Source organism: Penicillium malachiteum (genome assembly GCF_028827825.1).
Source record: "Penicillium malachiteum strain IBT 17515 chromosome Unknown utg000004l:1.0-4883003.0:1.0-4884900.0, whole genome shotgun sequence".
NCBI lineage: Eukaryota > Fungi > Ascomycota > Eurotiomycetes > Eurotiales > Aspergillaceae > Penicillium > Penicillium malachiteum.
In genome coordinates this window covers 1,349,394-1,376,798 of record NW_026643097.1, presented here as the reverse complement: position 1 = coordinate 1,376,798, position 27,405 = coordinate 1,349,394, and the positions used below count along the sequence as shown (strand labels likewise).

Here is a 27,405-nt window from a genome sequence, read left to right as displayed (position 1 = left end):
TGACTGTGTCCTCTGTCTCGTTCGTGTGGTGTATAATTGAATGATTTCAGATAAAGTCGCAATTCATCTGATTCCACGTGGTATATCGTCTCGTTCCTCCAATCTGATCTGATCCTGATCCTGATCCTCCTCGATCCTTCAATACTGGAAAAGAATCTCCAGAATAAAAAAAATAAGTCCAATCGTGCAATTCAAAGATGAAATTTGAACTTGAATTCATCAACAAATTCAATTCCACAATGCCAGTCGCATTAAAAAATTTGGAGAATCGAACACCTTAAGTCGCCAGATATTCGCAGGCATACCGGTTCATGATGAAACAAAAAAGAATTCCCGTGAATCTCAACCGAAAGTTCGCTCTCGAAACTGCTGATACTAACCAAGAAAAGAAGAAAGAAAGAAAATAAGTTCGAAGAAATGAAAAAAGGGGATAATAAAATAAAAAAGAAACTCCACACGGACTCAGGTATAATAAGTGCATTCACCGAGGAGGGGAAAAAGAGAAGAAATAAGGCAGCAGGTCGCAAATTTGAGGGAAACTTGATCCGTCACATTATGCAGGATCCGCAAGCTGCACGCTACTCTATGGGGACTTTTCAGTGGGGACAAGTTGGGAACTCGAGCTAAGGTGGCTGCGTGTCTGCGGAGACTTGCGCGATCGGGCATCATGCATCGGGAAGACGAATCATGGTATCACACGGGAGGGTGTTTGCAGATCGCTGCATTTCTTCAACCCGACTTTCCTCGGACTACGCTCTGCGCCACATCTGCTTTATGCCAGTGGCAGCTGAGCCGAGGATATCATCATATCCTGCTGATCCTGATCCTGATTCTGATTCCATCGCTGAGTGCCGATGAATTGGGTCAGATCTATGCTGTAACTTTGTTGCCATCTTGCTGCCTTTTGTCAATATCTTGCCTTCTTCAAGGCTTGTTTTTCCTCGTCAGTGCGCTCATCAAAAGAGGGGGAAGGACAACGGCCATGCGTGCATGTGGTTCAAGTTTGGGGGGGCCCATCCTCCAAGAAGCGGATGTGGCTGTTGGGATGAGTGGAAGATGCACAATTGCTGCAAGAGATGAGGCCGGAATGCATCTACTTCTGACCATGCAAGGAGAATATCAATACCAGTAAAAGACAGAAGAAAAAAAAGTTGTATAGCGGGGCATTGAAGGCTAGTGGAGACCAGAAACGAGAGACAGGGGGAAAGAAACGAAAAGAAACATCGTCCGTACGGAGTACACGACAAAAAGAACAGGAAAAAAAAACCACACAGCTCTGCACTTATCCGGATTACCGAATCAATACAGAGTATGTACTCGATACAGACAGAACCACATGAAATGGAGATACTCTGTACTCTGCAGAAAGAGGATAAAAAAATAAAGAGTAATAAACGAAAACAAAACAAGCAAATCTGACAGGATCTAAGCCACTCATCTAGCGAAAACCGGCGACTCCGAGGTTAACTACGTGGGGAATCATGCACGATGAAGTGGCCGGAACATAGCGGGGTAATTTAAATTAGTACTACGAGGAATCAGAAATAAACAGAGAAAGAATGAATATTTTACTAACATTATACTGTATAATAAAATGGATATCGAATATTGAATATTAAAAAATTATCAGGGTCTAGTAAATATGACAGCGGCCCCAGCCAAGAACCACGGCACTCATTATGCTTAACCAGATCCGAGTGCGTTCCATGGGTGAGATTCCCCCCCTAACTCTCTAGTGAATCCCCCCTAACCCTTTAGCCCCTGACAGCAAGCCGATCATGCCGATCGGACCCGACTCTGGAAGATTCAAATGTTGTAGATACATTCAACATCAGATATCAGATCTTGTCTCCTAGGATAGTTAGACGTCGCATAATCAAGTACTCCGTACTCCGTACATTTAATCTAATCTTTTAAGTATGATTGCCCGAACCGAGTCCAACATTTTTCATGATAGAACTTGGAAGCTCATTCCCGAGGCTCTGGTCAGAGTCTACTAGTAGTAAAACTCTCAGACGCCTAGAAATTTAACTCGCACGTCAGATTCCTAGTCCCACGCTTGAATTCTCCATCTATGCATGCACTATTCCGTAGAAAGTATGAGTATGATGCCATGTGTCGGATTCCTCTGGGGAGCTCGGAATGACATGCAAAATTTAAACCTTGAAACTTGAGTTGGATTTAAATTTAGACCATTGAATTTTCATATGGAATAATTCTCCCCCGATCGGATATATCATATTTTGTGATATCCGATTTCTTTTCATCTGATCTATATATTCCCCGCGTTGCAGCCTTGGACTTTAGGGTTCGGATTGATGTGAGGAAGTTTGTCTAAACTTAAAATATACTATGAGAGTGAGACCTCAGGAGGCTCGAGCGATTATACATTTGTATATTTTAATAGTAGTGGAGGAGACACGCGATATTCGGCGACATTCGGTTTACCGAGTACATTCCAAGGTCCCGGTCATGGATTTGATCCATCATCCCAAAGCTGGTCCTAGTGTCAGTGGGCATGTGGGAATCAGCATCATGATACACATCCATTCCACCCGGATCTACAAATCTGCCTGGTAAAATCCATAATGAGTACTACTCGTACATGGAATCCGTACTGTCGGAATTTATGCGACTTCAAGTTGGATCTAGACCAGCTCATTTCTACGGACCTGTCAACTGGTGGACTCAGTACTCCGTACGAGTTGATAGATACTACTAGTAGTAGGTACGATATCACTTCTGCCCACTAAGAACATTTGAAACTTCAATGTTTGAACTGGAACCAGTTTACTCAATCACATTCATTGGTAAAATAGACTACATGTCTTCGATACAATCGAAAAAAAAATCCTTCGATCAATTAAAAAGATTGAATCCGAATACCCCGAGCGCCGTAACCCACGCTCCTTGCTGGACGAGAAAGATAACCATGTAACTGCGGAACTGCGGAAAGAATAAAAGTGGAAAAAATACAGAGCGATCGAACCCATGCGTAAAATGCTCAAGGTTCTAAGATAGGGGAGGATCTGTCATGAAGGAAAGATAGGGGGAAAGAAACAAGCAGCCTGGCCGTAGAAAAGGGTGCCATTAAAAATGAAAATCAAAGGGGGGATAGTTGGAAAAAGCAAAAGAAACGAGAGGATAAAAGCAAAGAAAAAAACACCCCATATGCGTTGTTGCATGAGCACGCAGGTAAGACCATAGCTCTTGCCTGCGACCCATTCGTTGCTTTGGATGATTCATGTCTCCATGACAACATCACCATCCACCTCGTACTCGCCATCGGCGTCAATATCTTCCTCGCCATCTGCGTCGACGTCGGCGTCAATCATGCCGTTGGTCGCGGAGCTGCTTTTCTTGGCGCTGTTGCGTACGGAATCCGGCTCGGCGGGTATCATCACTTGAACCTTTTCAACCAATGCCTTGCGGTTAACTGAGTTTGGGGTCTTCGGGGGATCGGTTTGCTTCCCTCGGGTCCGATTGGAGGTTGCTGTCCCAGGAGACCCTGACTTCGATTTTGACTTGGACTTGGATTTTGATTTTCTCTTGGGTGTTTTGGGGGTCTCGGTCTCAGCAATAGGCTCAGCCTCGGATGATGGAGAGTCGTGGTTGACGCCATTGGTTGTAATGACCTCTTCGTGCTCTTTGTTTCCGTTCACTTCATCAGAAAGGTGGTTGTCTATGCCGGTGCCCTCGATATTTGCTCCAACTTCAGGTTCTGCATCTGCATCTGCATCTGCATCTGCGTCCGCGTCCGAATTAGAAGTAGAAGTAGCAGTGACAATAGCGAGACCAATAGGAGTAGTTTCAGTGTCGACTTCGGCTTCAGCATCAGCGTCAGCATCAGCATCAGCGTCGGCTTCAGCGTCGGCTTCACCATTGACATCACCATTGGCCTCAGTATTCGCATTAGCGTTAGCATCAGCTTCAACCTCAGGATTGACGCCGGCGCCGGAATCCGTAACCAACTCTTCTTCTACCGCGACTTCCTCTTCCACGTCGATACCATTCGCCTGGGATGGAGTTTCTGCTTTCGGTGACCCAGTCAACATGGCACTTCGTCCGCGACGCTTAGTAGTTGACGGAGTAATGCCTGGAAGAGCAGATGCTCGGCGTGGGGTGTTACGACCACTTGTTCGGACGGTAGTCGGTGTCATAGATGCCTGGCTCAATTTTCTGTTTTGTGGGCGACCAGCTGTGGATTTCTTTCGATGAGCTACGGGGATACGAACTGGAGGCCACAGTTCGAACCGGGAAGGAGGAATTCCAGCTGCGGGATTAGGTATTGGCGTAATCGATTCCGATGATGGGTGGATTCCATTTGGTAGTTGAAGAGCATTGGTCGATGGGGGGGCCAGCAGGCTCACCAAAACCATTAGCATGGCCATTCACAGCTGGGCCATCGTCCTCATTCCCAGCTTCCCTGGCCTCGACGTCCTCATCATCTTCTTCATCATCGTCATCTCGTTGAGCGACAGCGTGTAAAGGTGCCCGGTCGAAATGTGACTGGTTGTTCCGGCCCATAATGTATGGGGTCCAGAGTAGCGCATCCGGATTGAGTGTAACGTAGCCCTTCTTCTCCCAATTGCTGATGACCTCTTCAAAGTATTTGTTATCGAGGCGGAATGCATAGGTTTTGGTGATGGGGTCACGCACTAGGGCCCGAAGTCCCTCGAGAGCGGACACAATGTCATCTGCAGTCATTCCGGTTCGATCGGAGAGATCCGCGATACTGATGGGTGTTTTCAAATTTCTGAGTTGGTACGACAAGATCAAGCGCCAGTAGTTGCGATACGAAACCAGACCCATGTCTGAGAGTGGTTTCTCGGGTGAGCCATTCTTGCCTTCAATCCGGGTAAGAAGATATGAAAAGTCGATTAGGAGGTTGCCGTAGCCTTTGCGTTGATGGATAGGGAGGGTAAGAATGCATGATACGTTGTTCGCTGAGCTTGGTCTCTTCTCCTTGCTGAAGTAACCCACGAAATGACATCCGAAGTCGTCATACTCGCTCATGACATAGAATAAGAAAGGCTCAACGTCGTAGTAAAGGGTCTTGGACCCGAGGAAAAGTTTCGCGAGAAGGCACAGGTTCTGGCAGTAGACTGGGTTCTTGCGGCCGTCCACCTCAAAGATAGAGATAGAGCCATCGCGATAGATCTCGTCACCGGGAGGGTGCTTGGCTGGGCACTTGAGTTTGTGACGCCAAGCAACATAGTCTGAGTTCATGTACTTGAGGCAGAACTCGCAAATGTAAAGAACTCGGTTGCGGCTGTATTCTTCGGGGTACGGAGCTGCATACCAGGTTTCGATCTCATATCCTCCAAAGTTGATGTATTTGATTTTGGAAGGTGGACCCGAAACTTTGGCCGTCGTTGTCACTTCGCCATTGTTTTGCTCTGCGTCTCGAACTCTTTGCTGCCATTCATCTTCAGCCTTTTGGCGAGCAGATTCGAATTTTTCACGATCAACTTGGGTAGGGAGGGTTTTGGAGGTGTCTTGATCGACCTCTGACAAAATGCCGCCATACGGCTTTGCCTTCAGGTCATCTACTTCGCGGTCATGGAATGGAGTGAAGTTGTTGTAGGGTGCGGGAGGGATAGGAGCGAAATGTGCTTGTGGTTCTTGCTGGACTGGGGAGGAGGGCTTTGGTCCTTTCTTCTTCTTGCGCTGCGGTCGGCTTTGGGTGTTTAAGATACGCGACACTTTTCCTTCATCGAGTCGGAAACCCATAATCAGCTTTCCAAACTGTCTGAGTACTACGCGTGCATGATCGCGTTCAACACCTCGTGTTGTGCGTCGGGCGCGTAAAGGGCGAGCTTGAGACAACTCATCACCGAGGGTCGCAGACGCGTCGTCGGCAACAGGCGTCTGAGTAGGCTCAAAGTGGTCTGTTCGCCTCCTTCGCTTCCTAAGTGCCGGCATATGTTCGTCTGCTTCAACTGACGAAGCTTTTCGTTTGCGCAGTGAACGTGAGCTGTTCAGAACATCCGAGTTGATATCGGTATCGAAGATGGAGTGAAAGTCAGAACCTTCTTTTCCCACGTGCGCAGGTAGAAGCTCTTTAGGCAGGTGCGGCACCCCGGATTTTTGAATCGCCGGACTTTCTACAGGATCCGGCTCCAGCTTGTTTTGAACACAGGTCGGACACCTCCAGTTATCTGCGTGGTGATTAGCCGACTTCACAGCCTTAAGGTGCGTGGAAGTTACCCTCAATATCGTTGGACGCGTCTTGTTCTCGTGCACACTGCCGATGAGCTGTGGTATCAAAATTAGCGCAGGCTCGAAGGATCTCACACTTTCTGCACTCTCCGCAGCAGTATGTTCGCTTACAATGATCACCACAGACAGCACATGTCAGCCATTCCTCGAAGTCCTCCCCCGGATCATGTTCTTCATCTTGGCTACAAAATCTGATAATCCGAGTATGGTTAGCGTCAACCCCATTTGATCTTTCTTCTAGTGCCCTATCTCCATATCTCTTGCACTCTCTGGTTTTACTCACATGCAGTTTGTACGGCTGCGGATTTCGATATCTGCATCTTCATGCCCGTTACTTTCAGCCTCCCAGTCTTCTGCTTCCGATTCTGAATCACTGGACTCGGATACCCCTCGATCGTTTTCGTCTTCAAATGCAGGATCTCCGTCTCCGTCCGCAGTCCCAGATGCGGCATCTTCATCGTCGTCATCATCTTCGTCGTCATCCGAGGATGAATCGGCATTTACAGGCAGCTTTACTGCACCGACAGGCTCGGTGTCATCGTTATCGCCACGGCTGTGTTGACGCCTGGCATTGGGGCGCATGGTCTCATCCAGTCCGCTTTCATCATTGTCACCCGCTTCTTCCCCAGAATAGGCCCGGTGAACAGCATCTTGAAGTTGTTGATCCATCTGGTATAGGTCGGTCTCCTCTTCCCCCTCCGCGTCCAAGTCGCTGTCAGCCTGGTCGACAGGTGGGTCGAGTTGACCGGGATCCTCATTCGCGGGCGGCACCATCGCCGCCATGATACGTGCTACCGCAGTTGCCAGGTTGTCTGGGGCGCCGCTACAGGAGATGCGCCGCGGTTTGTATGGAATGTCTTGGTTCGAGGTCGAGTTGATTCTCTCTACAGAGCCACCCCGCTCACGTCGGTGGCAAATCGGAGGTGCATCTGGAACCTATGCGAGTCGGAGGAGAGGTCAGAACTGGAGCAACTACAGTAATTTAGCATATAGTTTGCGCTATTCTGCTAATATCGCTTTGTGGTAGCTGTAAAGCGCCTGGATAGCAATGGTATCAGTAAAGTGGAGGTTCTTAAACACGTGTCGCGGAAGAGTGGGCGACTCACCCCGAGGCAAAAGCTCGTTGGTATCTTTGGGTAGATGGGTCCAAGACGCGTCGATCAGCAATACAAGCACTGGGAGACGATCCCTCTATCAATCAAATGCGATGCGCTGCCCCCTTGACCCTTTGGAGTTGTCGTCGCAGGCGGGCTGAGTCAGTACGCGCTAAACTACATTGGGCGACACAGACCTCCTTCAATCAATCCTAATGTTGCAACCCTCCACTCTCCCCTCCATCCACTCCGCATATTGCCTTCTAATTGTCTTCGGACAATTGATTCGATACATTTTACGGGATTATAATTTTCCCTGTCGCCATTCCCCCTCCGCAATAATGGGTGTTCCTTTCGAGGCTTTGCTCCCCTATGGGATTATCATCAGCGTGCGTATCATTCGTCAATCCCTTCCCGGAGCTAGAATTGACCACCACTACAGATGTTCGGCGTGACTGGTGCTGGTTTGTGGGTTTCAAAGCGCTTCATGAACGAGGGCAAGAAGAACCGCTGGAACAGTGACCTCTGGGATCGTGTAAGTCAAAGTCCCCAATGCGCGCGCTCCGGCTGCGGTCGGAAATCGTTGAATAAGTTGACTAACTGTTTTGCAGCAAAGTGAGTATCGTCTTTTAATTGAGGACGCAGCTGAGGCGTCCGAAGACGGACGGATAAAGGGATTAAGTTATACTAACCACCTACTTTCTTGTAGTGATGGAGCGGGATCTCCGCATTACTGGCTCAATGAGAGGACAGTCCAGCAATCACATCGCGCCCAAGGGATTCGAAGTCAGCAACCCATGGAAGGTACGATATAATCTCTTAATCCAAGCCCTTGAAAGCGACTGCAGTATACTGACAATCCTACAGCTCGAGAAGCGAATTTACTAGATTCACCAAAATTGCAACTCTTTTCTTCCCGTTATGCCTCCGCACTTTTTTTTGTTCCCCGATCGTCATACATATCCACCGCAATATTACTAGAAAACGCCGATGTACCATACAATTCTAGTCAATTTCTCTCTATCCTATATGTTCGGTAGTCGCTCGGCTCATTTGAGCTCCGAGCTCAAGCCCCGGATACCCAGGATCTCATCCTGACGTAAATGCATATCGAAGTGCAGAGCTAGTGCTCTGACTCGGTCCTCTTCATTTTGCAGTTCTTGCAAAATTTCTGTGTTAGAGTGTATCCGTCGCTTAACTTGCTTACCAACAAGGACATCTTGCCCAATAACTTCTTGCCCAGATGAATCCAAGATCATCCGCGTGCAAACAAAGGCTTGAGTGAACCAGCTAGTGCGTTGATGACTGATCCCAAAGTTTATCAGATCGAAGTCTTGAGGCAAGAATTCAACCTCCGAAAAACAAATGCAAGGGAGCCAGGTGCTATCGTGGTTCTGTCTTGACTGATAGATCCATACTTTCTGGTCTTTGTCAAGAGATGCACTCAGACTCTCTCTAACAAGACGCATCTCCGAGGGCGCGATTCTTGTGGCAGTTGCCCCATCTTGGAGAGGCAAAGGTGCAGTGGCGCAGTTGGCACCGAATCCCACGTCGACCTATACAGTGTTAATCGAGAATAGAATATGCTAACTGCACATACTACTAACCATATATTTCGAATCGCCAATGATCACAATCAGTACCATATGTCCACTATTCAGGACCGAGATTAGCAAAATGCAGCCATACTGCGCAAAATTTCGTGTACCGGCGTTGGAACGAGGCCTACTCACAAGGACTTGAATTGTCCATCAATCACACCTGTAGAGACAGCTCGACTGACTCTCCCTCCCGTGGCGTAAACCCGGTAGCCCAAGCACAGCAAAACGTTAAAAAGAAGGCCTGTCGTCTCCATGCAGTACCCATCCAACCGCCGCTCCACCATCTGCTGGAAAATTAGTTCTGGGTCCAATGAAATGGTGTGGTGATTCGAGTAGTGCAGCCCGGAGTTTCCCCATGGAATGGCTGCAAGATGCAGCCTTTGCAACTCGGCCAACGTTCCAAGTGCATCGATCTGGAATTTTTGGCGAATTTCTTCAAGACTGGAGCCATGGTTGTGACTAGGGTGGTTGATACGTTGTAGATACTTCTCGAGCTGTGCCTCGGTATATATCGGGTGTGGAGAGCTCATGGCAGCGGGGTTCCAGTGCTCCAGGTTCCAGCTCAAGTTCCACAGGCAATTTGGGTGTTACTTAGTGAGATTGGCGACCAATGACTTCGTTAAATAGTTGGTGTATTGATCCAAGACCTCGGATGAACTTGAAAGACAATGCGATTGTCCGATAGAGCACGCAGAAACAGCCCCCAATATTCTCGTTGCTGGAATCCATGGATATGGACCACATGGTAGTGGTCCGGGCCCGCGGGCGTCCACGCTGACTAATGATATAGCCCGCGGTCCACACCGGGTGCCAAGATTTGGATCCCCGGACATGGATGTGGCTTGATCCAACTGCATTTCACCCAAGGTCTTCACAGTTGGCTTGAAAATCTTGTTACGATAACATCAAAGTGCGATTATAGATGCTTATCCCGCCGGGGGTTTGGTTGTGTTTACAATATGTGGCGTTGGTACAACCGAAATCTAGAGCCAATGACATCATTCCAGAAAGCTCGGACGCTTTTAACAGCACCAGTATACTCCAGTATGGAGTACTTGAGAGCAGGTTCGAATATTGGATGTTGAAGGACACAGCTGACGATCAGGACATAGCACGCCTAAAGCTGAGTTTCCATGGATCATGGGAAAGAGTGGGGATTATTAGCTATTATGATGCCATATGCTCCATTAGGCCTGACTTAGGCGTGCTATTGCAGATTAAGGTAAACGGTATAATCGGGACTGTTCCAAGGTTAGTTTGAGGTTAATTGATTAGTTCAGAAATTGAAGAATACATGAGATCATTTTCAAGTGTGCAAATCGGCTGACACCTGGACCACCTGATGCATGTGTGCATTTGATATTGCTGTAGTATTTCAGACTGCATAGAGAGATGCACTCTGATACATCTAGATGCCCGGGGCCCTTACGTCGATCTTAATGTTATGAAGTCATGGAATTCCATGTAAAAAGAGGGAGCAAGCATTATAGCCCCGGGCATCGTTTGTCTTTCTTCTAATTGGTTCATCCTCATCCAGCTTCCCTGACTGTTACGCAAAACCTCGATAATTCCGGCTAAAAAGCGGGGATTTTATTGATCTTCACTAAAAGCTTCTCTGGAAAAGGCGAGTAAGGCTACCAAGGCCAACCCTATCATAAAACATCCAGTAAACGTTCTTAAATTTGGAAACAGTGCGACTCGGAGGTGTCCACCTGGGCATGCACCCAGGGGCCGGAATTGATGGTGCCGCGTCAGTGGCACACTACAGATGTGATGCAACCCGCCTAATACTCGGAACCACTGGCAGCTGCTAGCTGGCGAGACTTTTATAAAATGAACCATGTTTACCTAGGCTTGTTAAGCCTATTCTAGTTTTCTCTTCAATTTGAAACCCCTTCACGCAGCCACTATGCCACCATCAATTATCAACCCATGTATAGCGGCACTGGACTCCATTCATATAGTACCTGCCATATTGCTAGTTCTTATTGCTGTCAGTCATAACTCCCAGCCCGACTTGAATTACTTAGAGGTTGAGTCTGTTTTATTGTCTCGCGATACATTACTGAAACTTGAACCTCCAGTTCTTTGGTGTCATATCATGGAATGTGGTGTATAATTTGTTTCTCAGCGCGCTTGCCAAATTTCCGGGACCAAAGCTCGCCGCGTGCTCGTAAGTGATCACCTGAAAAAAAACATTCCAAGATTGACTCCGAAGTATTGGCACGAACATCGCTGTCTTCTAGTAATATACCCACTATTTATTGGACCAGGTTGGTTCTATCTCATTCCCTCCTGAACATTCATGTTCAAGGACTCGGAACTGCTGACGCCTATTTCGCAGCACGGGACAACTCCATACAAAACTTCTGGAGTTGCATAACAAGTATGGGGATGTTGTGAGGACTGGACCCTCGGCACTGACTTGTAGGTAAAACCCTCCCCTGCATCCCACTCACATCGAAAGAAAGGAAATAGCAGGTACAAGTTTACAAAATAGAAAACCGCGGTTTGACTAACATCGACAAGACCGGAGCTATGGAAAGATATCTACGGGCATCGCAAAGCAGGAGCAGAACCCTTTCTGAAAGATCCTACTTTCTTTCCAGTAGGTCCATATGGAACAAACCTCCTTAATTCGAATGATGAGGACCACGCCAGAGGAAGGGGACTTCTCTCGCATGCCTTTTCAGAGAAATCCCTACGAGAACAGGAAGAATTGATCCAATCCTATGCTGATCTGCTCGTGAGTCGCCTAAATGAAGAGATGTTAACATCAAGAAACATTTTCGATCTTTCCCGCTGGTACAACTATACTACCTTTGATATTATTGGCGACCTAGCATATGGAGAGCCATTTGACTGCCTGAAGAACAGTGAATATCACCCTTGGGTCAGTATGGTATCCAGGACCTCCAAGGGATCAGCACTTTTACGAGCAGCTTCGTTATACCCTTGGCTGGCACCGGTAGTAAAAGCTTCACTGCCGCAAGAAACCATGAGACTTAGAAGGGAGCATATGGAGCTAAATGCTCAAAAGGCGCAAAGACGACTGGATAGAAAGACTGATAGACCCGATTTTATGACTGCTGTCTTGAAAAACGAACATCAAAGCATGTCTGGAAATGAGTTGAAGGCGAATGCGTCTCTCTTCATTATTGCGGGAAGTGAAACAACAGCCAGTCTGCTCTCTGGCTTCACATATGATCTCTTGGAAAATTCCATTGTAGGTCGAATGATACTTTCTACAATTATTAGGTATCAAAATTAACCTTGAGTCAGGCATACCAAAAGCTGAAAAAGGAGGTGAGGGAAACGTTTCAATCATATGATGGGATTACCTTCCACGCTGTCAGTACACTGCCGTATTTGAATGCTGCACTTGAAGAAGGGTTGCGTTGCTTTCCTCCGGTCGCTGGAATTTTCCCACGAGTTGTACCAAAAGGCGGGTCAATGATTGATGGGGAATTTGTGCCAGAAGGGGTTTGTACCTATCTAACTCTGCATTTTCTTTCAAGATCACTAACTGGGACAGACCTCTGTGGCTGGTGCTCACCTTGCAACCTATCATGCCGAATCCAATTTCGCCGAGCCCGACTCCTTCATACCGGAACGATGGTTGGAAAACAAGGACAAGCGCTTTGAATCCGATGATCTTGCGGCGTTCGCACCTTTCTCACTAGGGCCACGAAACTGCATTGGAAAGAAGTATGTATTAGACACAGATTTACTAAACCTCTATTGACGAAATTTATGCCAGCCTTGCGTATGCCGAGATGAGGGTTATTGCGGCGAAGATGATCTGGACCTTTGACATGAGACTTGATCCCAGCTCTACGGGATGGAATGATCAGAGAAGCTTCATTGTTTGGGAGAGGAAGCCCTTGATGGTTCATCTATCCAAGGTCCTACATTGATATGTCTCTCGTGTCAGATGAAGCTCTTCATGAATGTGATCAAAGCAACTGTCTCAAAATTGGGCATCGTGATTTGACAGGTGCCATGTTTAATATTTCCGAAATGATATGCTTGTATTCTATATGATTTTGGATTCTAACACTTGCAAGGTTCTTCCTTTGTGTGTGGCGTTACTAGCACTTGAATAAGTTCGGGGAGTAAAGAGCCGACTTAATTCTCCCGAAGGACATACGGACGAATAAAATTCTGCATGATTATCCAGCATATTGCACCGGCACTATTGAGAATTTTTCATGCGACATTGAACTGAATCTGAAACATTGAATCTGTGTATAACCACCGACCTCTATTGAAGCCTGCCAAATCTTAATAGAAATTTGTTCCTACGGAATGCAGCTCATCCCAGAAATCATTCAGCGCGAAAAGTATGAGCGAACCAGTCGAATAACCGGGGTGCCATCATCCAGGGCCTCAGTGACTTCTTCTAATTTGTAGCCGCCACGACGAGGCAAGAAAACTGTCCATATATACCAATATAGAACAGCAAATAAAATTCTAAAAACTTTAGTACTTGTCTGATAGGGGCAATGATTATTGAAATCAACTTACATGCAAATTCCGACGATGGCGTAGGTGGCATAAAAGAAGTGGACGTCTCCCTGCCCACCCTGTGGCGGAATAAAAGGCGTAATTACCAGGACAACGCAAACAAAAGCTCTAAGCCAAACAGCAGGAAGCCAAGCCTTGAAAGGACGTGGTAGATTAGGCTCTTTATATCGCAATATCAGTAGCCCAATAGTCACAGCAAGTGTAAAGATGTTGCCGGGGTATCCTTCAACATCAAGGATAAAGTTATAGACATCTTCTTGTGGCGGGAGAGCGATAACTAGAAGGGATGGCACATAGTGCACGATAAGTCCGCCTAGAGGGGTACCGAAAGGACGAGAGGAGGATAGTAAATTTTGCCATGGTAAGAAACCCTGTCGGGCTATTTCTTGATTAATTCTCGCCTGCAATACATCGTTAGAATGGAGACTCCTAGAACAGGGAGTGGGCATACCAATGCAAATGTTACCACCATGACGTTTCCAGCGGCTGAAATTCCAATCACGAGTGGAAAGAGAGTGCTTCCGATTGTGCTACCAAATAACTGCTCGAATAGTAACGCACCTACTAACTCTCCACTTTCTTTGATCTCACTCAAAGGGAGGACCAGTAAATATGAGAGATTTGCGAGAAGATAGAGAGCTCCAGCTGTGTAGAAAGCTGCAGTTGGAACTGTCCTGATCGTTTTAATGGGATCTCGAACCTCGTTCAGGACATTGTTGATCTAAAAAAAAAATTAGTACTAGTAACGCATGCTCTCAGATTTCCTGCGAACGTTCAAGAAAAAAAGAATCTGAGAAAATGTATCAATCGGCTACTCACATTACTCAGGCCTGAATATGAGTATATCACTTTAAACATGGCGGTGGATAACAGACTCCAGCTCCAGTTTGATCCCTCCCATAATGAGTCCCAAGACAACGAAGTCATATGCTCAGCTCCAGGAAAGGTGTCAATAGCACCCCCAAAGAACTGGAGCAAGAGAACCCAGATTCCAGTTAGAAACATAGTTCCGATTAAGAATATCTTGACCCAGCCAAGCGCATTTTGAACAAAAATGCCTGCCTTTAAGAAAAAGCCATGAATGATTGTGACCGCAGTCAAGAGGCCTATTGCCAAAGTCTTGTATTGGAAGTCGGTTGGCTGAATGTTCAACGCGAATAATGTATACTTTGCGAAAATAATGCAGTTGCTGGCCGTGAATCCAAGCACGACCGCATGGAAAGCAACGAGTGTAGATGCAAGAAATCGCGGGTGACGATAGGTGTATTCCAAGTATACCTACTCCATAGAACGAGTTTTGTTTAGCCATGCATGTCAAGTGCCTGCGCTGGTTTGTTTATTAAGTGGAGACGTACCTTATCGCCTCCCGATCGCGGTAGCATGGAGCCAAACTATAACACCAGTTAGCCGTGTGCCTCTGCGAAAGTGAGGGACTCGGAGGAGATGAGTTTACCTCCATGGATACTGATAATCCACATGCAGATAGAATGGTTCCGACAAGCCAAACTAGAAGTGTGAGCCCCACACTCCCCGCCGATCGAACAATCGAACCCGGGGTAGCGAAAATGCCACTACCGATCACCCTTGATATGACCAAAATGTACGCTGATGACCAGCTGAGGTTTTTGCCATGAGTCTCACCTGGGAGACTGTCGGGATATACAGGTATATCCGCTTGGGATATGTGGAAGACATGTTGCTGACTCTCCTCTAATAGTGGTTGCCTCTCACTATTGGACATGGTTTCAGCGGCGTTATCGCGTCGTACTCGGGGACTTTAATATGGCATTCGCTTCCGAGAAAACGGCGATCTCGAATTTATTTTGACCTGAAGGACATTTGTGAGTCTCTGAAATGTGACCTTTTTTTCAAAAAAAAAGAACCAGGTTGATAAGCTGCTTGGAAATCAGCAGACCATTCGGCAGGCACGCCATTTCCGTTCAAAATGTTCAATCTTGTGTGCTCATCCCTTCCATCTACCCGCGATGTCTACTTATCTTTGTGACGTATCTCAACCTCGAAGTGTGTTATATCTTATCATTTTGACGGGTACTATCGATTGCCCTTCAAATTACCCATTTCAATCAAGGGATGCCATTACAACGATTGTTATGCAGTCTCACTGATACAACGCTCTATCAAAAGAAATCCTGGACTTTTGCGACTCCCGTTTCTACTTCCGCAAGTATCCACTCCAGCACAATCCTCGCGAATCAACAGAGTTTAGATCTATGAATCGATCTTGTCATACTTGGAGGGGATACGAAAATATCGGGCGCATCAGGGGGAAGCGTTTAATTCGGGCTTAAGATCTCCATCCAAGCTTTTAAAGCGAACGGAAATCGAGTTTAGCGATGTGCATGGATCCTATTCAAGTCTCCTCACTTTATTATCCCACGTGCAGCCACTGGTTGAATCCCGTTTCACGCTGATCTTCGAGTCTTACTATAAAGAAGTTCACAAATTCCAATCTTTCAAGGGTATACGATATCAGGCATGCTTTGGACCTTGTTTCAAGGGGTCGAGGCCCGATGATTGCGCCCGAATTTTATGCTTGTTTTACAACATTCCATGGCTCAGCTAACAAAGTCAGCGGGGCCCCGGGGTCGAAGCCAAGCGGCAGAGCTCCGGGCCCATACGATACCCGGAAGCTTCTCACAGTTAAGCCGACTTAGTGGCCACAAGGCTGCTCCACTTGTTTCCCCTGAACATTGAAGCTGATTCTAATTTCATACAAAGAAATCGCAAAATCAGGAAACGACAGCGCGTGGATTTTTGGGTACATGAGCGACTAGCGACGAATTATATTTGTTTTCTATACGAAGACGAGTCTTCTAAGCGCTTGTCTCAAATGTTCATAATAACTTACCCTCAAGCTGTGCTTAAATTGACTCACGATTCCTGGCGGCTAAGTCTATCAGACTTGCGTTTTAATAGCCCGAGTATTTCCAGAGTGGCAGTATACAAAGCACAGTTGACCATTCTTTTGAGCATTGGAAACACGAGCTGCAGGGGAAACCTGGGGAGCTGCGCCATGACCCCTTTGTGATCAAGGGCTAGATCGTCTACTAGTGGCTTTTAGAGAGCGCAATCAGCGGCTACAGGTGCAAGTGCTATCATGGCCAAAACGTGTTCTTCGTCACTGCAGGGATTCTCAGGGGTCACCAATAAAGAGTCCCGAGAGCTTCAAGGATTGAAATGAGACAGAGTAGGAACTCGCTTAGAGATCCTTGAAGTTTTATTGTCAAGCACCAGTTATGTCCAGTACAAAAAGACCAAGTCTGCTCAAAAGATCATCCTTTCATTCATTTTAAACGCATACTAGACTGGTCACTTCAATCTTCAAGTTTTTACAAATATGCGTTTTCATCTTGCTACCATCGGTGCGGCTCTTTATGCCACCACTGCCCTCTGCGCTATCGTCACTCTTCAACGTGTTAATGGAACTTCCTGCATCCTGTCAATCAAGAACTTGGGCCCTTTCACGGGCGCCTCGGAAACAATCGGGACCTACTATCCAAATAACAACACCTGCAGCGGTAAGATACAAATGTTCCCACTTACAGTATGGCTAGGAGCTTTTAGCACCTTTATGACTATTCTTGTTAGACTATGTCCCCGGAATTCCAATAAATCTTTTCAGTGCTCCGATTGCTGTTGAAGCCCAAGGCTCCCAGCGGCTTGAATATCTGATCCTGTACTACTTCTATCCCGGTGAACAGCCCGCAGGGACTGTGGTTATAGATGGTCCCTACAAAAAGAACGACACGTACCAATGGCACTCGAGGATTAATCCTAGTCTCGTCGGTATTCCCGAGAATTTTTCTGTCCTGAATGGTCTGCCACCTGGCGTTGTACTGTAGAGGCGAGCTCGGGGGGCTAGGTGCATGGCATGGAATATTTACAGATCATCCTCAAATCGGGAGCATCTAGGCTGGAGCTTGCTTTTTTCTCCCTTCTTGACATGGAATACATAGGTTCGTGATTTTGTTTGAGCAAATTTTGATTCTATTCAAGGTCTTCTTTCTGGGAGCGCGTCAATGTGGCTATGGGGAAATAGATATCGGAATAAATTGGCACACCATGACCAGAAGATTAATTTACTTCAGTGTACTTCTCCAAGGCATCATGCAAATTCCCAAATATACCCCCATGCCAGCTCTTCACCTCCTCCCATTCATCACCCGGCAAAGCCACACACATTATACGCAACCATCCGCCAACAATGATATCCGCATAGCTAGTCCGCTGACCAAGTAGGAAGGGTCCAGTAATATCTCTCTTGAAAAGCCTCCCAAGATGTCCCAGTGCAGACCGGAGAGACGCCTTCAATTTCTCACGCTCCTCACCCTTGACTTCAAAGTCAGCCCAAGACTCTCCAACACGACGAAAAAACTCAGCCTTGCTCCCTTTTGCAGTATCCGGATCCAATAGCTCTTGATGGTACATCAAGAGGGCATGAGAGGTAAACACCGCGTCAACATATACGTTGAATTTGGAGTACTCCTTATACATGATTTCCTTTTGATCCAAGAAGAGTACAAACAATGTGAGGTCTTTACTCCGAGTCACAATGAAGTCCAATCTTTGAGGAGCAAATAAGTCGCCAGCACCGGCAGCTGGATAGGTTTGTTGGAGGTAGGTAGCGATCTCAAAAGAACCTTCGAGTTTTGTGTTGGTGTTCGGGTCGATGAGAATGGGCAGAGTGTAGGATTTGCTGTTATTCTCGAGTTTGCGACTAGCAGGCACATCGAGTGGGTGACTGGATTGGGAAGTTTTGAGTAGAGGAGCCGATGATGCTGAGTATGGAATATTCTTGAAATTAAGCGCGAGGCGAGACTTCCAAAGTTTGATAGGCAGCAGTTGAGCCTCACTGGGGGACGCGTGGCCATGTCATCGAATATCATGGGCTTTAAGGGTGCGATGGTCCCCATCTTGTATGGGGATGGGTAGTCAGAAAAGGGAATATTCAACGATAGTTGCAGATGTGGAAGGTAGAAAGTGAAATATCAATAAAGAAATGTTGGCTTTAGAATTCTGCTAATAATACTTCTTTTGGATTATGGGTGCATGGAGTGTGAGAAGGAAAGAATCTGGGTCTGATGGAGCTATCTGAGACATCAGATCTTGGTCTGATAGAAATTCATCGGGAGTCATGACGATTGATACATAATCTCCCTGCACCTACTTGGATTTAATTACGATAGATATACCTAGTGTTTATGATTGCGAAATGTTATGGAGGATGGAAGGGTATTAGATTGAGACTCAGAGAGAAAAAGAGGATAAAGGAGACCTAAGGCCTCAGCTCAGAACAAGGTATACCCAGAAATATGATGTGCCATCCTCCATCCACCGACCACTCCAACCCGCGCAGCTCCTCCAAGGACTAAGTCATAGACGCCATACCAGGAACCGTGAGGATTCTATCCAAGACAAAATTCCCATGCTCAGGCGAACTAGAATCCCCTTCCACGAAGCAGAAACCCCCTACCTAATGTGACCGATTTCATGCCGCCCCTCGTCACAATGAAAAATGACCAGTAGGCATCACAGACAGGGAAGTGAACGAATTTTGACCACCGCTATAGAGCTATAAAAGGGGAACCACTACCACGCTAAGCAGGACCCGTCAACGTGAACACCATCTACCGGCGAACCGGCGGGTAAACACTCATGGGAACATCGGAGCGCAGGAGGAGGCAACACATTCATAGATATCCATTTTGGTGGGCCCCAGTACCTTAATAAGCAGGACCCGTCAATGCATCAAACCCCCGGGGGCCATCATTTGCTCATGGGAACATCGGATTAAGGTGGGGGCAACGCTCAGTGTAACTGTAATGGAATCCCGGACGTCAAATTCAAGATGCTGGGTTTGGGTCCTCGCAACACACTCGGCACACCACGGAGCTCCTTCTCCCTGTGGTGACTAAGACAAAGACAAAAACAAGAATAAAAACAAAAACAAACTAAGCGACAACCCTCTCACGACGGAAGAAATCTGGATATTGGAGATCCGAAGGTGCTCATGCTGGATAAGAACATTTGAAGCTGGAAGCTGAAGCATAGAGCAAGGTTGATGAATGATCGGAGAGATTTTCCGAGCAGGAGGGTGTCAAAGGGAGGAAGCAATGGATAGTCTTGATGAATTGTTGGTAAAGGGACTGCCAAGCTTGAACCTCCAGGGTGATAGAGTGCCATACGGCGGACATCAAGAGTGGATGTCATGTGTTGTGTTTGTCGGTATGAGGAATGAGTTGGCCTCCCTGAGGAAGGTCGAGGTTGGTAAAGACCATGATGTTGATGTTGATTTTGATGGTGATTGATGAATGAAGGTTGGAATCATCTGAGATGAGGATTGACAAGAAGAGATCGTTCGAGACTTTTGAATGGAAAATAAGAATGCCAAACTGGCAGGTGATCAATTGTGGAGGTGGCTTTCGGGGTTCTGCAAAGAGGTGTCAGGAAAAGAAGGCAATTTTGGTAGGGGCCGGCAGAAGAAACCGTTCAGACCATGATAAGCCAGGCCAAAGTAGGCAAGATTCATCAAGAAAATGACGAAGATGATGAAAGTAGTGAGAATGTCTGTGAGGGATGATGTTAGTAAAGCAGGCCGTTGAGGAGGGATGGGACTTGCAAGATGTGAAGTCATGTCAACACAGGGAAGACATAAGAGTCAAGACGCGTCAATAGATTAGACACGCGTCAGCCAAACTTCAAAACTGTAAAGATGTTTCAAGAGAACATGAAGTGCTCCTCATGTATGTTTAAGTGGGTTGAATGAAGGTGTCATGTGACAACACAGTGGTAGGTCGATGAAGTTGTATCGACATGATGAAGTGAAGTCAGGATGGGTCATGACACAGAGTGGGTGGATGGATGAGATGTGGGGACATCATCATGGGTGGATGGACCGATGGACCGATGGATGGATGAAGTCAAGGCAACAGCCGGTGTTGCGGAAACCTAAGTGGTCTTGAGAAGACCGAACGCGTCTCCTCTTAGCAGGGTGTTGCTAGTGGCACCGTGGGCGGGGCTCCGTAGAGCAATAAAAATACAAAAATCCCAGGACGAGACCATGGGCACGGAAGGCTCACCTGAATGGTTGATGTCTTGACCGAGGTAATGTGTCAAGAGAATGTGTTGATGGATGGATGGATGGATGCATAGAAGAACATGATGTTCATCAGACATGATGGTGATCAAGCACCATGTATGATGAGTTCATGAGATCCTGTAGAGAAAGATAGAGTGGACAAGTGTTGGGGAAAAAAAGGAAGAAGAGTTGGAAGAGGGAGAGATCCCATGAATTTATACCCTGGGGGAAGGCCACAAGATCACGCCCAAGATCACGCAGGCCCCAAGATCACGCATTCCAAAATAGGAAACGTAGGCGAAGACAGGCAAAGTGAGAGGTTGATCTTAGGCAAACAATGAAACCACAGCCAAATTCCCATACTTCAGGATGTTTGCTTGCTTCAACATCTCTTACTTCGAATCGACCAATGAGAAGCCAGGATCAGAGAATCGCAACTCCCAATCAGGCTCGCTAAGCGAAATCAAGCGAAATCACCACGACTGAGATCGGACCAGGGGCTTCAGAATCTTGTCCAGTATCAAAATGATGAGCCCGTGATCCAAGGCACCTCTAGTGATCTCGCATGATCTTAGGACCTCGGCCTTCGCCATGTAGACCCGGCTGGCACTATTCAATCTACCTATTAAAAAGCAGCGAGAGCTATACAAGAGTTACGATGTCTTACCACTACAGTAGAAATGGAGTGGTATACGTTGTAGGATCATGATGATGAGATATTTCGTTGCCCATGCACTATCGAGTATGTATATCAACTGGCTGTCTACTACCTAGGTATGTAGTAGTGTAAACTTCAAGTTTATATGTATCTAGAATGCAATATCTAGAAGTAATTTTTGATATGATTTCTTTTGCGACAGCTTTGGAGGTAGTACCTTGGAATCACCAATATTAAATCTTGGGATAGCCTCGAGATATGAAGAGATGGCTCAATAATGCACCTCCAGTTCATGTCATGTTTGGGATCCTGTGGACTCGGAACCTTGGAATATGTAACTTTCAATGTTAAGTTCAACTTGGAATGCCACCGGGACAGCCCTGGAGAGTTTATGTAGGTTTTGCATCATGATGTTGATAATCCAGCATACAGACGCCACTAGTATAGGTAGTACTACGTAGTATGTAGTATCTCCAGATGTCCACTGGCGAGGCTCACATGAATCAAAATTTGAACTTGAATGTATATATACTAGTAGGTACCTAGGTGTACTGCGCTCTCCAGGGCAACTTGAACTTCAAGCCCTGGCGCTCAATATTAAGGAACTTGACGGGGCTATGTAGTATCATGATAGAACTAAGAACATTGAAGATCACGTTTGTGCATAGTATATGAGCTTGAGCAGGCCGAGAATCAGTGTTATTCTCGAGTCATTCAAATGTTTGAGCTTGAACATTTGAATTTCAATGATGTTGGTGAGTCAACCCTGGTGGATGGATGTCAGGTGCAAATGGACCGTCTACATCATGATATGATGAGTATATTCCAAGATCCCAAGGTTGACACTGGGATTAGGGAGCTGTCATGCTCAATCTTCAATGTTGATCAGATTTGACGGGATTGCATCGTGAACCTAGATTCATAGGTATCTCATATTAAAAACTCAATGATAAGCACTGTAGCAGAATTCAATAGGTAGAGTATTCATGTTTCGATATATGTACATTCCTCAGTAAGCAACGGAAGCCAAATAATTTCAAAGCTTCGTCACAAAGCAAGTAGTATCCGCGCTTAAGTTAATAAAATTCCATCCATATCCGTTCTCGTAGTTAAAGCCCATTCCATCAGATACCTTGCATCATTGAGTCGCAGAAAAATAAAAAAAAATCGCATGTTCAAAAAAATCAAGAGTATCGGGTCTCGTCGCCATCACTATCACTCAGACTGTCCCGACGGCGGCTACGTCGACCCTCACGACGATCGTCGCGGCGGTAGCCCTTAGTTAAGCCGGGAATTGGATGGTGATAACTCTTGGTACCGTTGGAATCCTCAGTATCCACATTGGAATACTGGTACTCGGATCGAGTCCCAGAAGACGAGAAATCCAGCGGCTCGGTGAAGTGACCTTGGGCTGAGCGACGATCCTTCTTGCGGGGACTGCTGGTGCGAGACGAGGGGACGGAAGTTGGAGCGGCACTTTGGCGGCGCTCACGGCGACGGTTTTCACGACGGGCTTCACGACGAGCGGAGGGATCACGCAATTGAGATTCCTCGGTGGTTTGGCTGAGTACATCTTCGCTGCCAGCAGTGAAGGAGAATCCGGAGGGATCGCGGGATTTCTTGGTTTTGGCACGACGAGGCTGCTCATAAGCGTAGTCACGGACCTCGCTCGTTTCACTGCGGTTGTAGTGGGTTGGTGGTGCGGAGGAGTCGTAGTCACTGCCGTGGTAGGTTCCATCTGCCTCGCGGTTCATACCACCAATCTTCGCGGGCTTCTCCTCGCGGTATGCGCGGACATCATCGTCTCCCTCGCCCTCCCATCGCTCATCCTTGCCACGACGCCAAAGCTTCTCCTTGAGCTTGCGCTTGCGCCTTGGCTTATCCTCTGTCATCACTGTTGACGCCGTCTGAGTGTATTGGTCGTAATCCGTGTATGTGTAGCCGTTATCACTGTATCCCTTACCCACAATACTGCCTCCACCAAGCCTGGTACTCTTAGTGGCATTACTGAGGGTTTTTCCATCGGGTCCTTTGCGACGTAGAACCGTCGACTTGTAGTCGTCCCAGTCGTGTTTGCGCCAGACAAAGCCTCCATTCTTAGCCCAGAAGAAGAACCAAATTCCGGCCAAGACAAATGCTGCTCCAAGAAGAGCAAAAAGGGCGAGTAGTCCGGATGAGTGGATGCTATTTGGATTGATGGAGCCGTGTCCATATTTGGAACTGGTCGTAGAACTGGATGTAGAGGTAGAAGCAGAAGTGTCGGTTGTGGCGGTGGTGGTGGAAGCGGCGGCGGTAGTAGTGGTGGTAGAATCAGAGGTAGTGGTTGAGTCGGCACGAGCGACAACCTCGTTGATGACCAACGAAGGTGGGCTCTCTAGTACGGTGTCGCCTGTGACGTCCCGAACTTTGATTGATACAGCTGGAATGCCGGAGAACTCATCGATTGGGACTGGAGCCATTTTGGCAGCCTTGAGTGGTCGAGAGCACGCGGCTCAAGACGAGACCCTGGAGAATTTTAGATTGACACATTCCACACCGAGAACTCTGGAGCATACCTTGAATTAGATGATTAACCCCAAACCGAGAGACTTATTGCCAGATGAAAAAAAAATATGGAGGACGAATGCTCGAACGGAAAATTACGGCCACCTGGCGGAGTGTCAGTGAGATATGAGTGTCAAAGAAGGGAAAATACAAGTTAGAAACATCCAACTGCGAGAACCCTTGTGGCGAGATCTGGAATTGGGGAGGTTGGAGGAGGCTGGGGTGATGTTTACTCTCCCGTTGTCCCGACAACGCAGGATCTTACAGCCTGAGGCAGCATAAATCATGTGACTATCTCACACCAAATCTGTTGGAACTATAACTACAAGCAAGTGGGCGTGGATATTCTGCTGCTCTAATATTCCGTATCACACATCGCTCTTCGAGGAGGCATGGCATACAATCTTTGATCAAGTCAATTCTCCATGAGCGGGTTTAAGAAATGTGGCGACTGCAAGTGCGCGACCCACCCGCGGGCGGCAACGATATCAGTGGGGCAGCATCGCCAATTTCAAGCCATTGGTGGGTAAAGCACAGTCATTGATACTGATTTCGTTCTATCTATCCGGTATATGTTATAATGCAGAAGATTAAGCAAGGTGTGGGCAGCGATTCGGAGAGATCCACGCTCATATTTTCACACATCTAACACTATCGAAGTACACACTCGAAGAACAATAGCACGTACTGACATGATTCTAGACCTCCAGATATACTAGGAACGGCATACTCCAAATGAAGCGATTGACCTTCCAATGGCAGTGAATCAGCTCGAACGACATCCCCAGTTCTCCACTATATGTTCAATTTCCATCGCCCAAGAGACTTCGAAGCCTCTTATCTACTGCCTCCATATAGACACGCGTCACAACCCAAGTCTCATTTCCCTTACAAGCATCTGCCAAATCCTTCGTCATAATCCCGTCAACCTCAATGGTATCAATACAAGCTTTCTCCAACTTCTCTGCAAAAGAAACAAGCTCTGGTGTCCCGTCCTGCTCTCCCCGTTTCATCAAACCTCTTGTCCATGCAAATATGGACGCAATGGGATTCGTGGACGTTTCTTTACCTTCGAGATGCTCTCGATAATGACGAGTCACTGTACCGTGAGCCGCCTCTGTGAAGAATGTTCGGCCATCTGGGGAAACCAAGATCGAGGTCATGAGACCCAGGGAGCCGAAGCCCTGGGCGACGATATCGGATTGGATGTCACCATCATAATCTGGAACCGGTAAGTTTCTGTTCAAGAATCATTTCGGATAGCACATACTTTTGAAAGCGAGAACCATACCGCCTTCACTCTTGATCATATAGGCCACCATATCATCGATAAGTCGATGCTCATATGAAATGCCCACAGCTTCATATTGAGCGGCATATTCCGACTGATATAGATCATCGAAGATCTTCTTGAAATGACCATCATAGTGCTTGAGGACGGTATTCTTGGTACTCAAATAAAGTGGCATCTTCTTCGAGAGCGCATATTTGAAACAAGAATGGGCAAACTCAGTGATTGATCGCGTCGTGTTATACATCGTCAGACCCACACCCCCATCTTCAGGATAATCATAGACTTCAATAGTCTCAGGCTGTCCACCCTTCGGTGTGAATACCATTTCTAATTTCCCTGCACCCTCAATAACCCGCTCCTTTGCCCGAGAATGATCACCAAAAGCATGGCGTCCGATGACAATAGGCTTTTGCCAGCCTTGAACATATCGCGGAACTCGAGGGATGATGACTGGTTCACGGAAGATAGTACCGCCAATAACGCTTCGCACAGTGATATTAGGGGATGGCCATAGCTCTTTCAGACCGAACTCTTTCACTCGTGCCGGAGTTGCGGTTATAGTGGCACATTTGACTCCAACGGAGTATTTCTTGATCGCTTCAGCAGATTCCAGAACTACTGTGTTATTTGTTTGATCTCGGTATAAAAGACCTAGATCGTAGTATTTCAGGTCGATATCCAGATATGGGAAGATGAATCGATCTTTGATATCTTGCCAGATAACCCGGGTCATTTCATCGCCATCTAGTTCGACGACTGGGTTGAGTACCTTGATCTTTTTGGCAATGATCATGTTGAGATTTGATTGCGATTTGCGTGCTACTGCTACAGAGAAGCAACAATTGATTTAAATACCTTGGGGTTCTAATTTGACGCGGGAATCAATCTGCCGTTGACATGATAATCATCTTGCGGGGACTGATGATAGCAAAGTTGATTGGACCACCAGACTCAAGTATGGGAAGTTATGTTCCGTTACCCCGCATGGTCTTGACTTTAATATAAACAAAACCACAGCTTTTCTAGGCTGTTCGAATATCTAAATTCATCCCGGCATTTTCCAAATACGGTCACAGTCTTCTCTAACCAGATTGAACCTAATATGTCCATGTCGCCAATTACCTAGGTACTCCCAAAAATAACTGAGATATTGGAATAAGCCTAGGCAGAGAAGAAGATACTACCATAGACTGAATCTTCTGAATGTCTCATTCCATCCAAGGACAGGACACTCCTAGTAGCGTTTGAAAGCAGAGAGTATTCTTGTCTCGCTGGAAGCGACGTTGAGAATGGGTTGAGAATTACCTTCATGCATGCATGTAGCCTACCGAGGGCATGTCGTGGCACACTGTAGCCGCCCGCAAGACATGGGAAAGTGTCTCAAAAACAGAAAATGGGAACCGGCGGATTTTAAACAAAGCAAAAAAAAAGCCAGTTCAAGGACTAGTTTACTCTACAGTCTACGACAGGAAATCAGATACAAATAGTGAAAATTTAGTTATGGCCAAAAAGAAGATATAAGATGACCTGGTGTTGAGACATGACAAACAAATAATCAAATATGGGTATAATCTCTCTCCTCCAACACAGGAGTCGCGCTCACAAAACCAGTAACCAGGAGAAAGAGACAAAGCCCAAAAACATTGGAAATGAGAATAGAAGACATGAACATGGATCACATGATGAGATGTACATAAGACGCTCGCAATAGTGAAGAAGGCTCATCAACATCAAATATCATTGATAAACAGGATATGCAAAAGGGAATAGACAGAAGGGGCAAAGCAGTAGACATCAAACTTGTCATCGTAGGTCATCAGAATCGTACAATCATATCACATCCTGACGGGGGAACTTGTCTGCAATGCACTTTTACTTGTTTCCTTTTCCATAAGAAAAGAAAACTTCAAAGTGATATTTTGCGAGACAGGGTCACTTTCCAATGCAAGAGATAGAAATTGCAAATATGAGAAAAGGGGAGAAAGCCAAAGAGTCCTCCAAGTTCAACGAGGACAGATCGATCGTGTATGAAAGGTCATAAACCCTTCACCGAGATCTGATCGATCGCTTTGCTCGAACGACATGACTTTTGAGAGAAAAAAAATAAATAAAAAGAAAATCCAAAATCCAAAATTGAGAAGAGAAAAATCCACCAAAATCCACCCATGAAACGCAGAAGGGAACCCGATTTTTTTCCGAACTTTTTGACAGACTGAACCCACACCAGGCGACCGCTAATGCAGAAGCAACAATGACGCAAGAAAAAAAAGGAATCCAAAACCATCCGAAACCCTAACAATGAATATAAGGACGTAGAGATAGACAGAGCAACTGTACTAATGATTCAACTTGTAACACGACGCGAG

At 46.5% G+C, this 27,405-nt stretch overlaps 10 protein-coding genes across 10 annotated transcripts; 4 read left to right on the top strand and 6 right to left on the bottom strand.

Annotated features, from left to right (window-relative positions):
• Nucleotides 1–3,242: 3,242 nt before the first annotated feature.
• Nucleotides 3,243–7,005, bottom strand: N7483_008672 (uncharacterized protein; the record flags this gene model as incomplete). Its single annotated transcript, XM_057092099.1, has 5 exons — nt 3,243–4,273; nt 4,371–6,161; nt 6,211–6,258; nt 6,334–6,404; nt 6,506–7,005. The coding sequence occupies 5 exons, from the start codon at nt 7,003–7,005 to the stop codon at nt 3,243–3,245; spliced, it is 3,441 nt and encodes a 1,146-aa protein (XP_056943273.1).
• Nucleotides 7,006–7,657: 652 nt separating this feature from the next.
• On the top strand, nt 7,658–8,204 carry N7483_008671 (NADH dehydrogenase [ubiquinone] 1 alpha subcomplex subunit 1; the record flags this gene model as incomplete). The annotated part of the gene is made up of 5 exons (XM_057092098.1): nt 7,658–7,705; nt 7,759–7,851; nt 7,928–7,931; nt 8,026–8,120; nt 8,184–8,204. The coding sequence occupies 5 exons, from the start codon at nt 7,658–7,660 to the stop codon at nt 8,202–8,204; spliced, it is 261 nt and encodes an 86-aa protein (XP_056943272.1).
• Nucleotides 8,205–8,365: 161 nt separating this feature from the next.
• On the bottom strand, nt 8,366–9,447 carry N7483_008670 (arylamine N-acetyltransferase family protein; the record flags this gene model as incomplete). Its single annotated transcript, XM_057092097.1, has 3 exons — nt 8,366–8,872; nt 8,924–8,969; nt 9,050–9,447. 3 exons carry the CDS (start codon nt 9,445–9,447, stop codon nt 8,366–8,368), a joined length of 951 nt encoding a protein of 316 aa, XP_056943271.1.
• A 1,379-nt stretch (nt 9,448–10,826) lies between these two features.
• N7483_008669 (cytochrome P450) lies at nt 10,827–12,834 on the top strand (the record flags this gene model as incomplete). The annotated part of the gene is given in 7 exon segments (XM_057092096.1): nt 10,827–11,030; nt 11,049–11,090; nt 11,123–11,316; nt 11,447–12,143; nt 12,200–12,400; nt 12,453–12,625; nt 12,678–12,834. 7 exon segments carry the CDS (start codon nt 10,827–10,829, stop codon nt 12,832–12,834), a joined length of 1,668 nt encoding a protein of 555 aa, XP_056943270.1.
• Nucleotides 12,835–13,248: 414 nt separating this feature from the next.
• On the bottom strand, nt 13,249–15,185 carry N7483_008668 (putative methionine permease; the record flags this gene model as incomplete). Its single annotated transcript, XM_057092095.1, has 6 exons — nt 13,249–13,390; nt 13,445–13,845; nt 13,896–14,165; nt 14,264–14,722; nt 14,800–14,835; nt 14,898–15,185. The coding sequence occupies 6 exons, from the start codon at nt 15,183–15,185 to the stop codon at nt 13,249–13,251; spliced, it is 1,596 nt and encodes a 531-aa protein (XP_056943269.1).
• Nucleotides 15,186–16,802: 1,617 nt separating this feature from the next.
• N7483_008667 (uncharacterized protein) lies at nt 16,803–17,307 on the top strand (the record flags this gene model as incomplete). Its single annotated transcript, XM_057092094.1, has 2 exons — nt 16,803–16,983; nt 17,054–17,307. 2 exons carry the CDS (start codon nt 16,803–16,805, stop codon nt 17,305–17,307), a joined length of 435 nt encoding a protein of 144 aa, XP_056943268.1.
• Nucleotides 17,308–17,539: 232 nt separating this feature from the next.
• On the bottom strand, nt 17,540–18,378 carry N7483_008666 (glutathione S-transferase family protein; the record flags this gene model as incomplete). Its single annotated transcript, XM_057092093.1, has 2 exons — nt 17,540–18,283; nt 18,319–18,378. 2 exons carry the CDS (start codon nt 18,376–18,378, stop codon nt 17,540–17,542), a joined length of 804 nt encoding a protein of 267 aa, XP_056943267.1.
• Nucleotides 18,379–19,578: 1,200 nt separating this feature from the next.
• N7483_008665 (uncharacterized protein) lies at nt 19,579–19,773 on the top strand (the record flags this gene model as incomplete). Its single annotated transcript, XM_057092092.1, has 1 exon — nt 19,579–19,773. The coding sequence occupies one exon, from the start codon at nt 19,579–19,581 to the stop codon at nt 19,771–19,773; it is 195 nt and encodes a 64-aa protein (XP_056943266.1).
• A 2,612-nt stretch (nt 19,774–22,385) lies between these two features.
• N7483_008664 (uncharacterized protein) lies at nt 22,386–23,660 on the bottom strand (the record flags this gene model as incomplete). The annotated part of the gene is made up of 1 exon (XM_057092091.1): nt 22,386–23,660. One exon carries the CDS (start codon nt 23,658–23,660, stop codon nt 22,386–22,388), a length of 1,275 nt encoding a protein of 424 aa, XP_056943265.1.
• An 888-nt stretch (nt 23,661–24,548) lies between these two features.
• Nucleotides 24,549–25,832, bottom strand: N7483_008663 (uncharacterized protein; the record flags this gene model as incomplete). Its single annotated transcript, XM_057092090.1, has 2 exons — nt 24,549–24,967; nt 25,016–25,832. The coding sequence occupies 2 exons, from the start codon at nt 25,830–25,832 to the stop codon at nt 24,549–24,551; spliced, it is 1,236 nt and encodes a 411-aa protein (XP_056943264.1).
• Nucleotides 25,833–27,405: the final 1,573 nt, after the last annotated feature.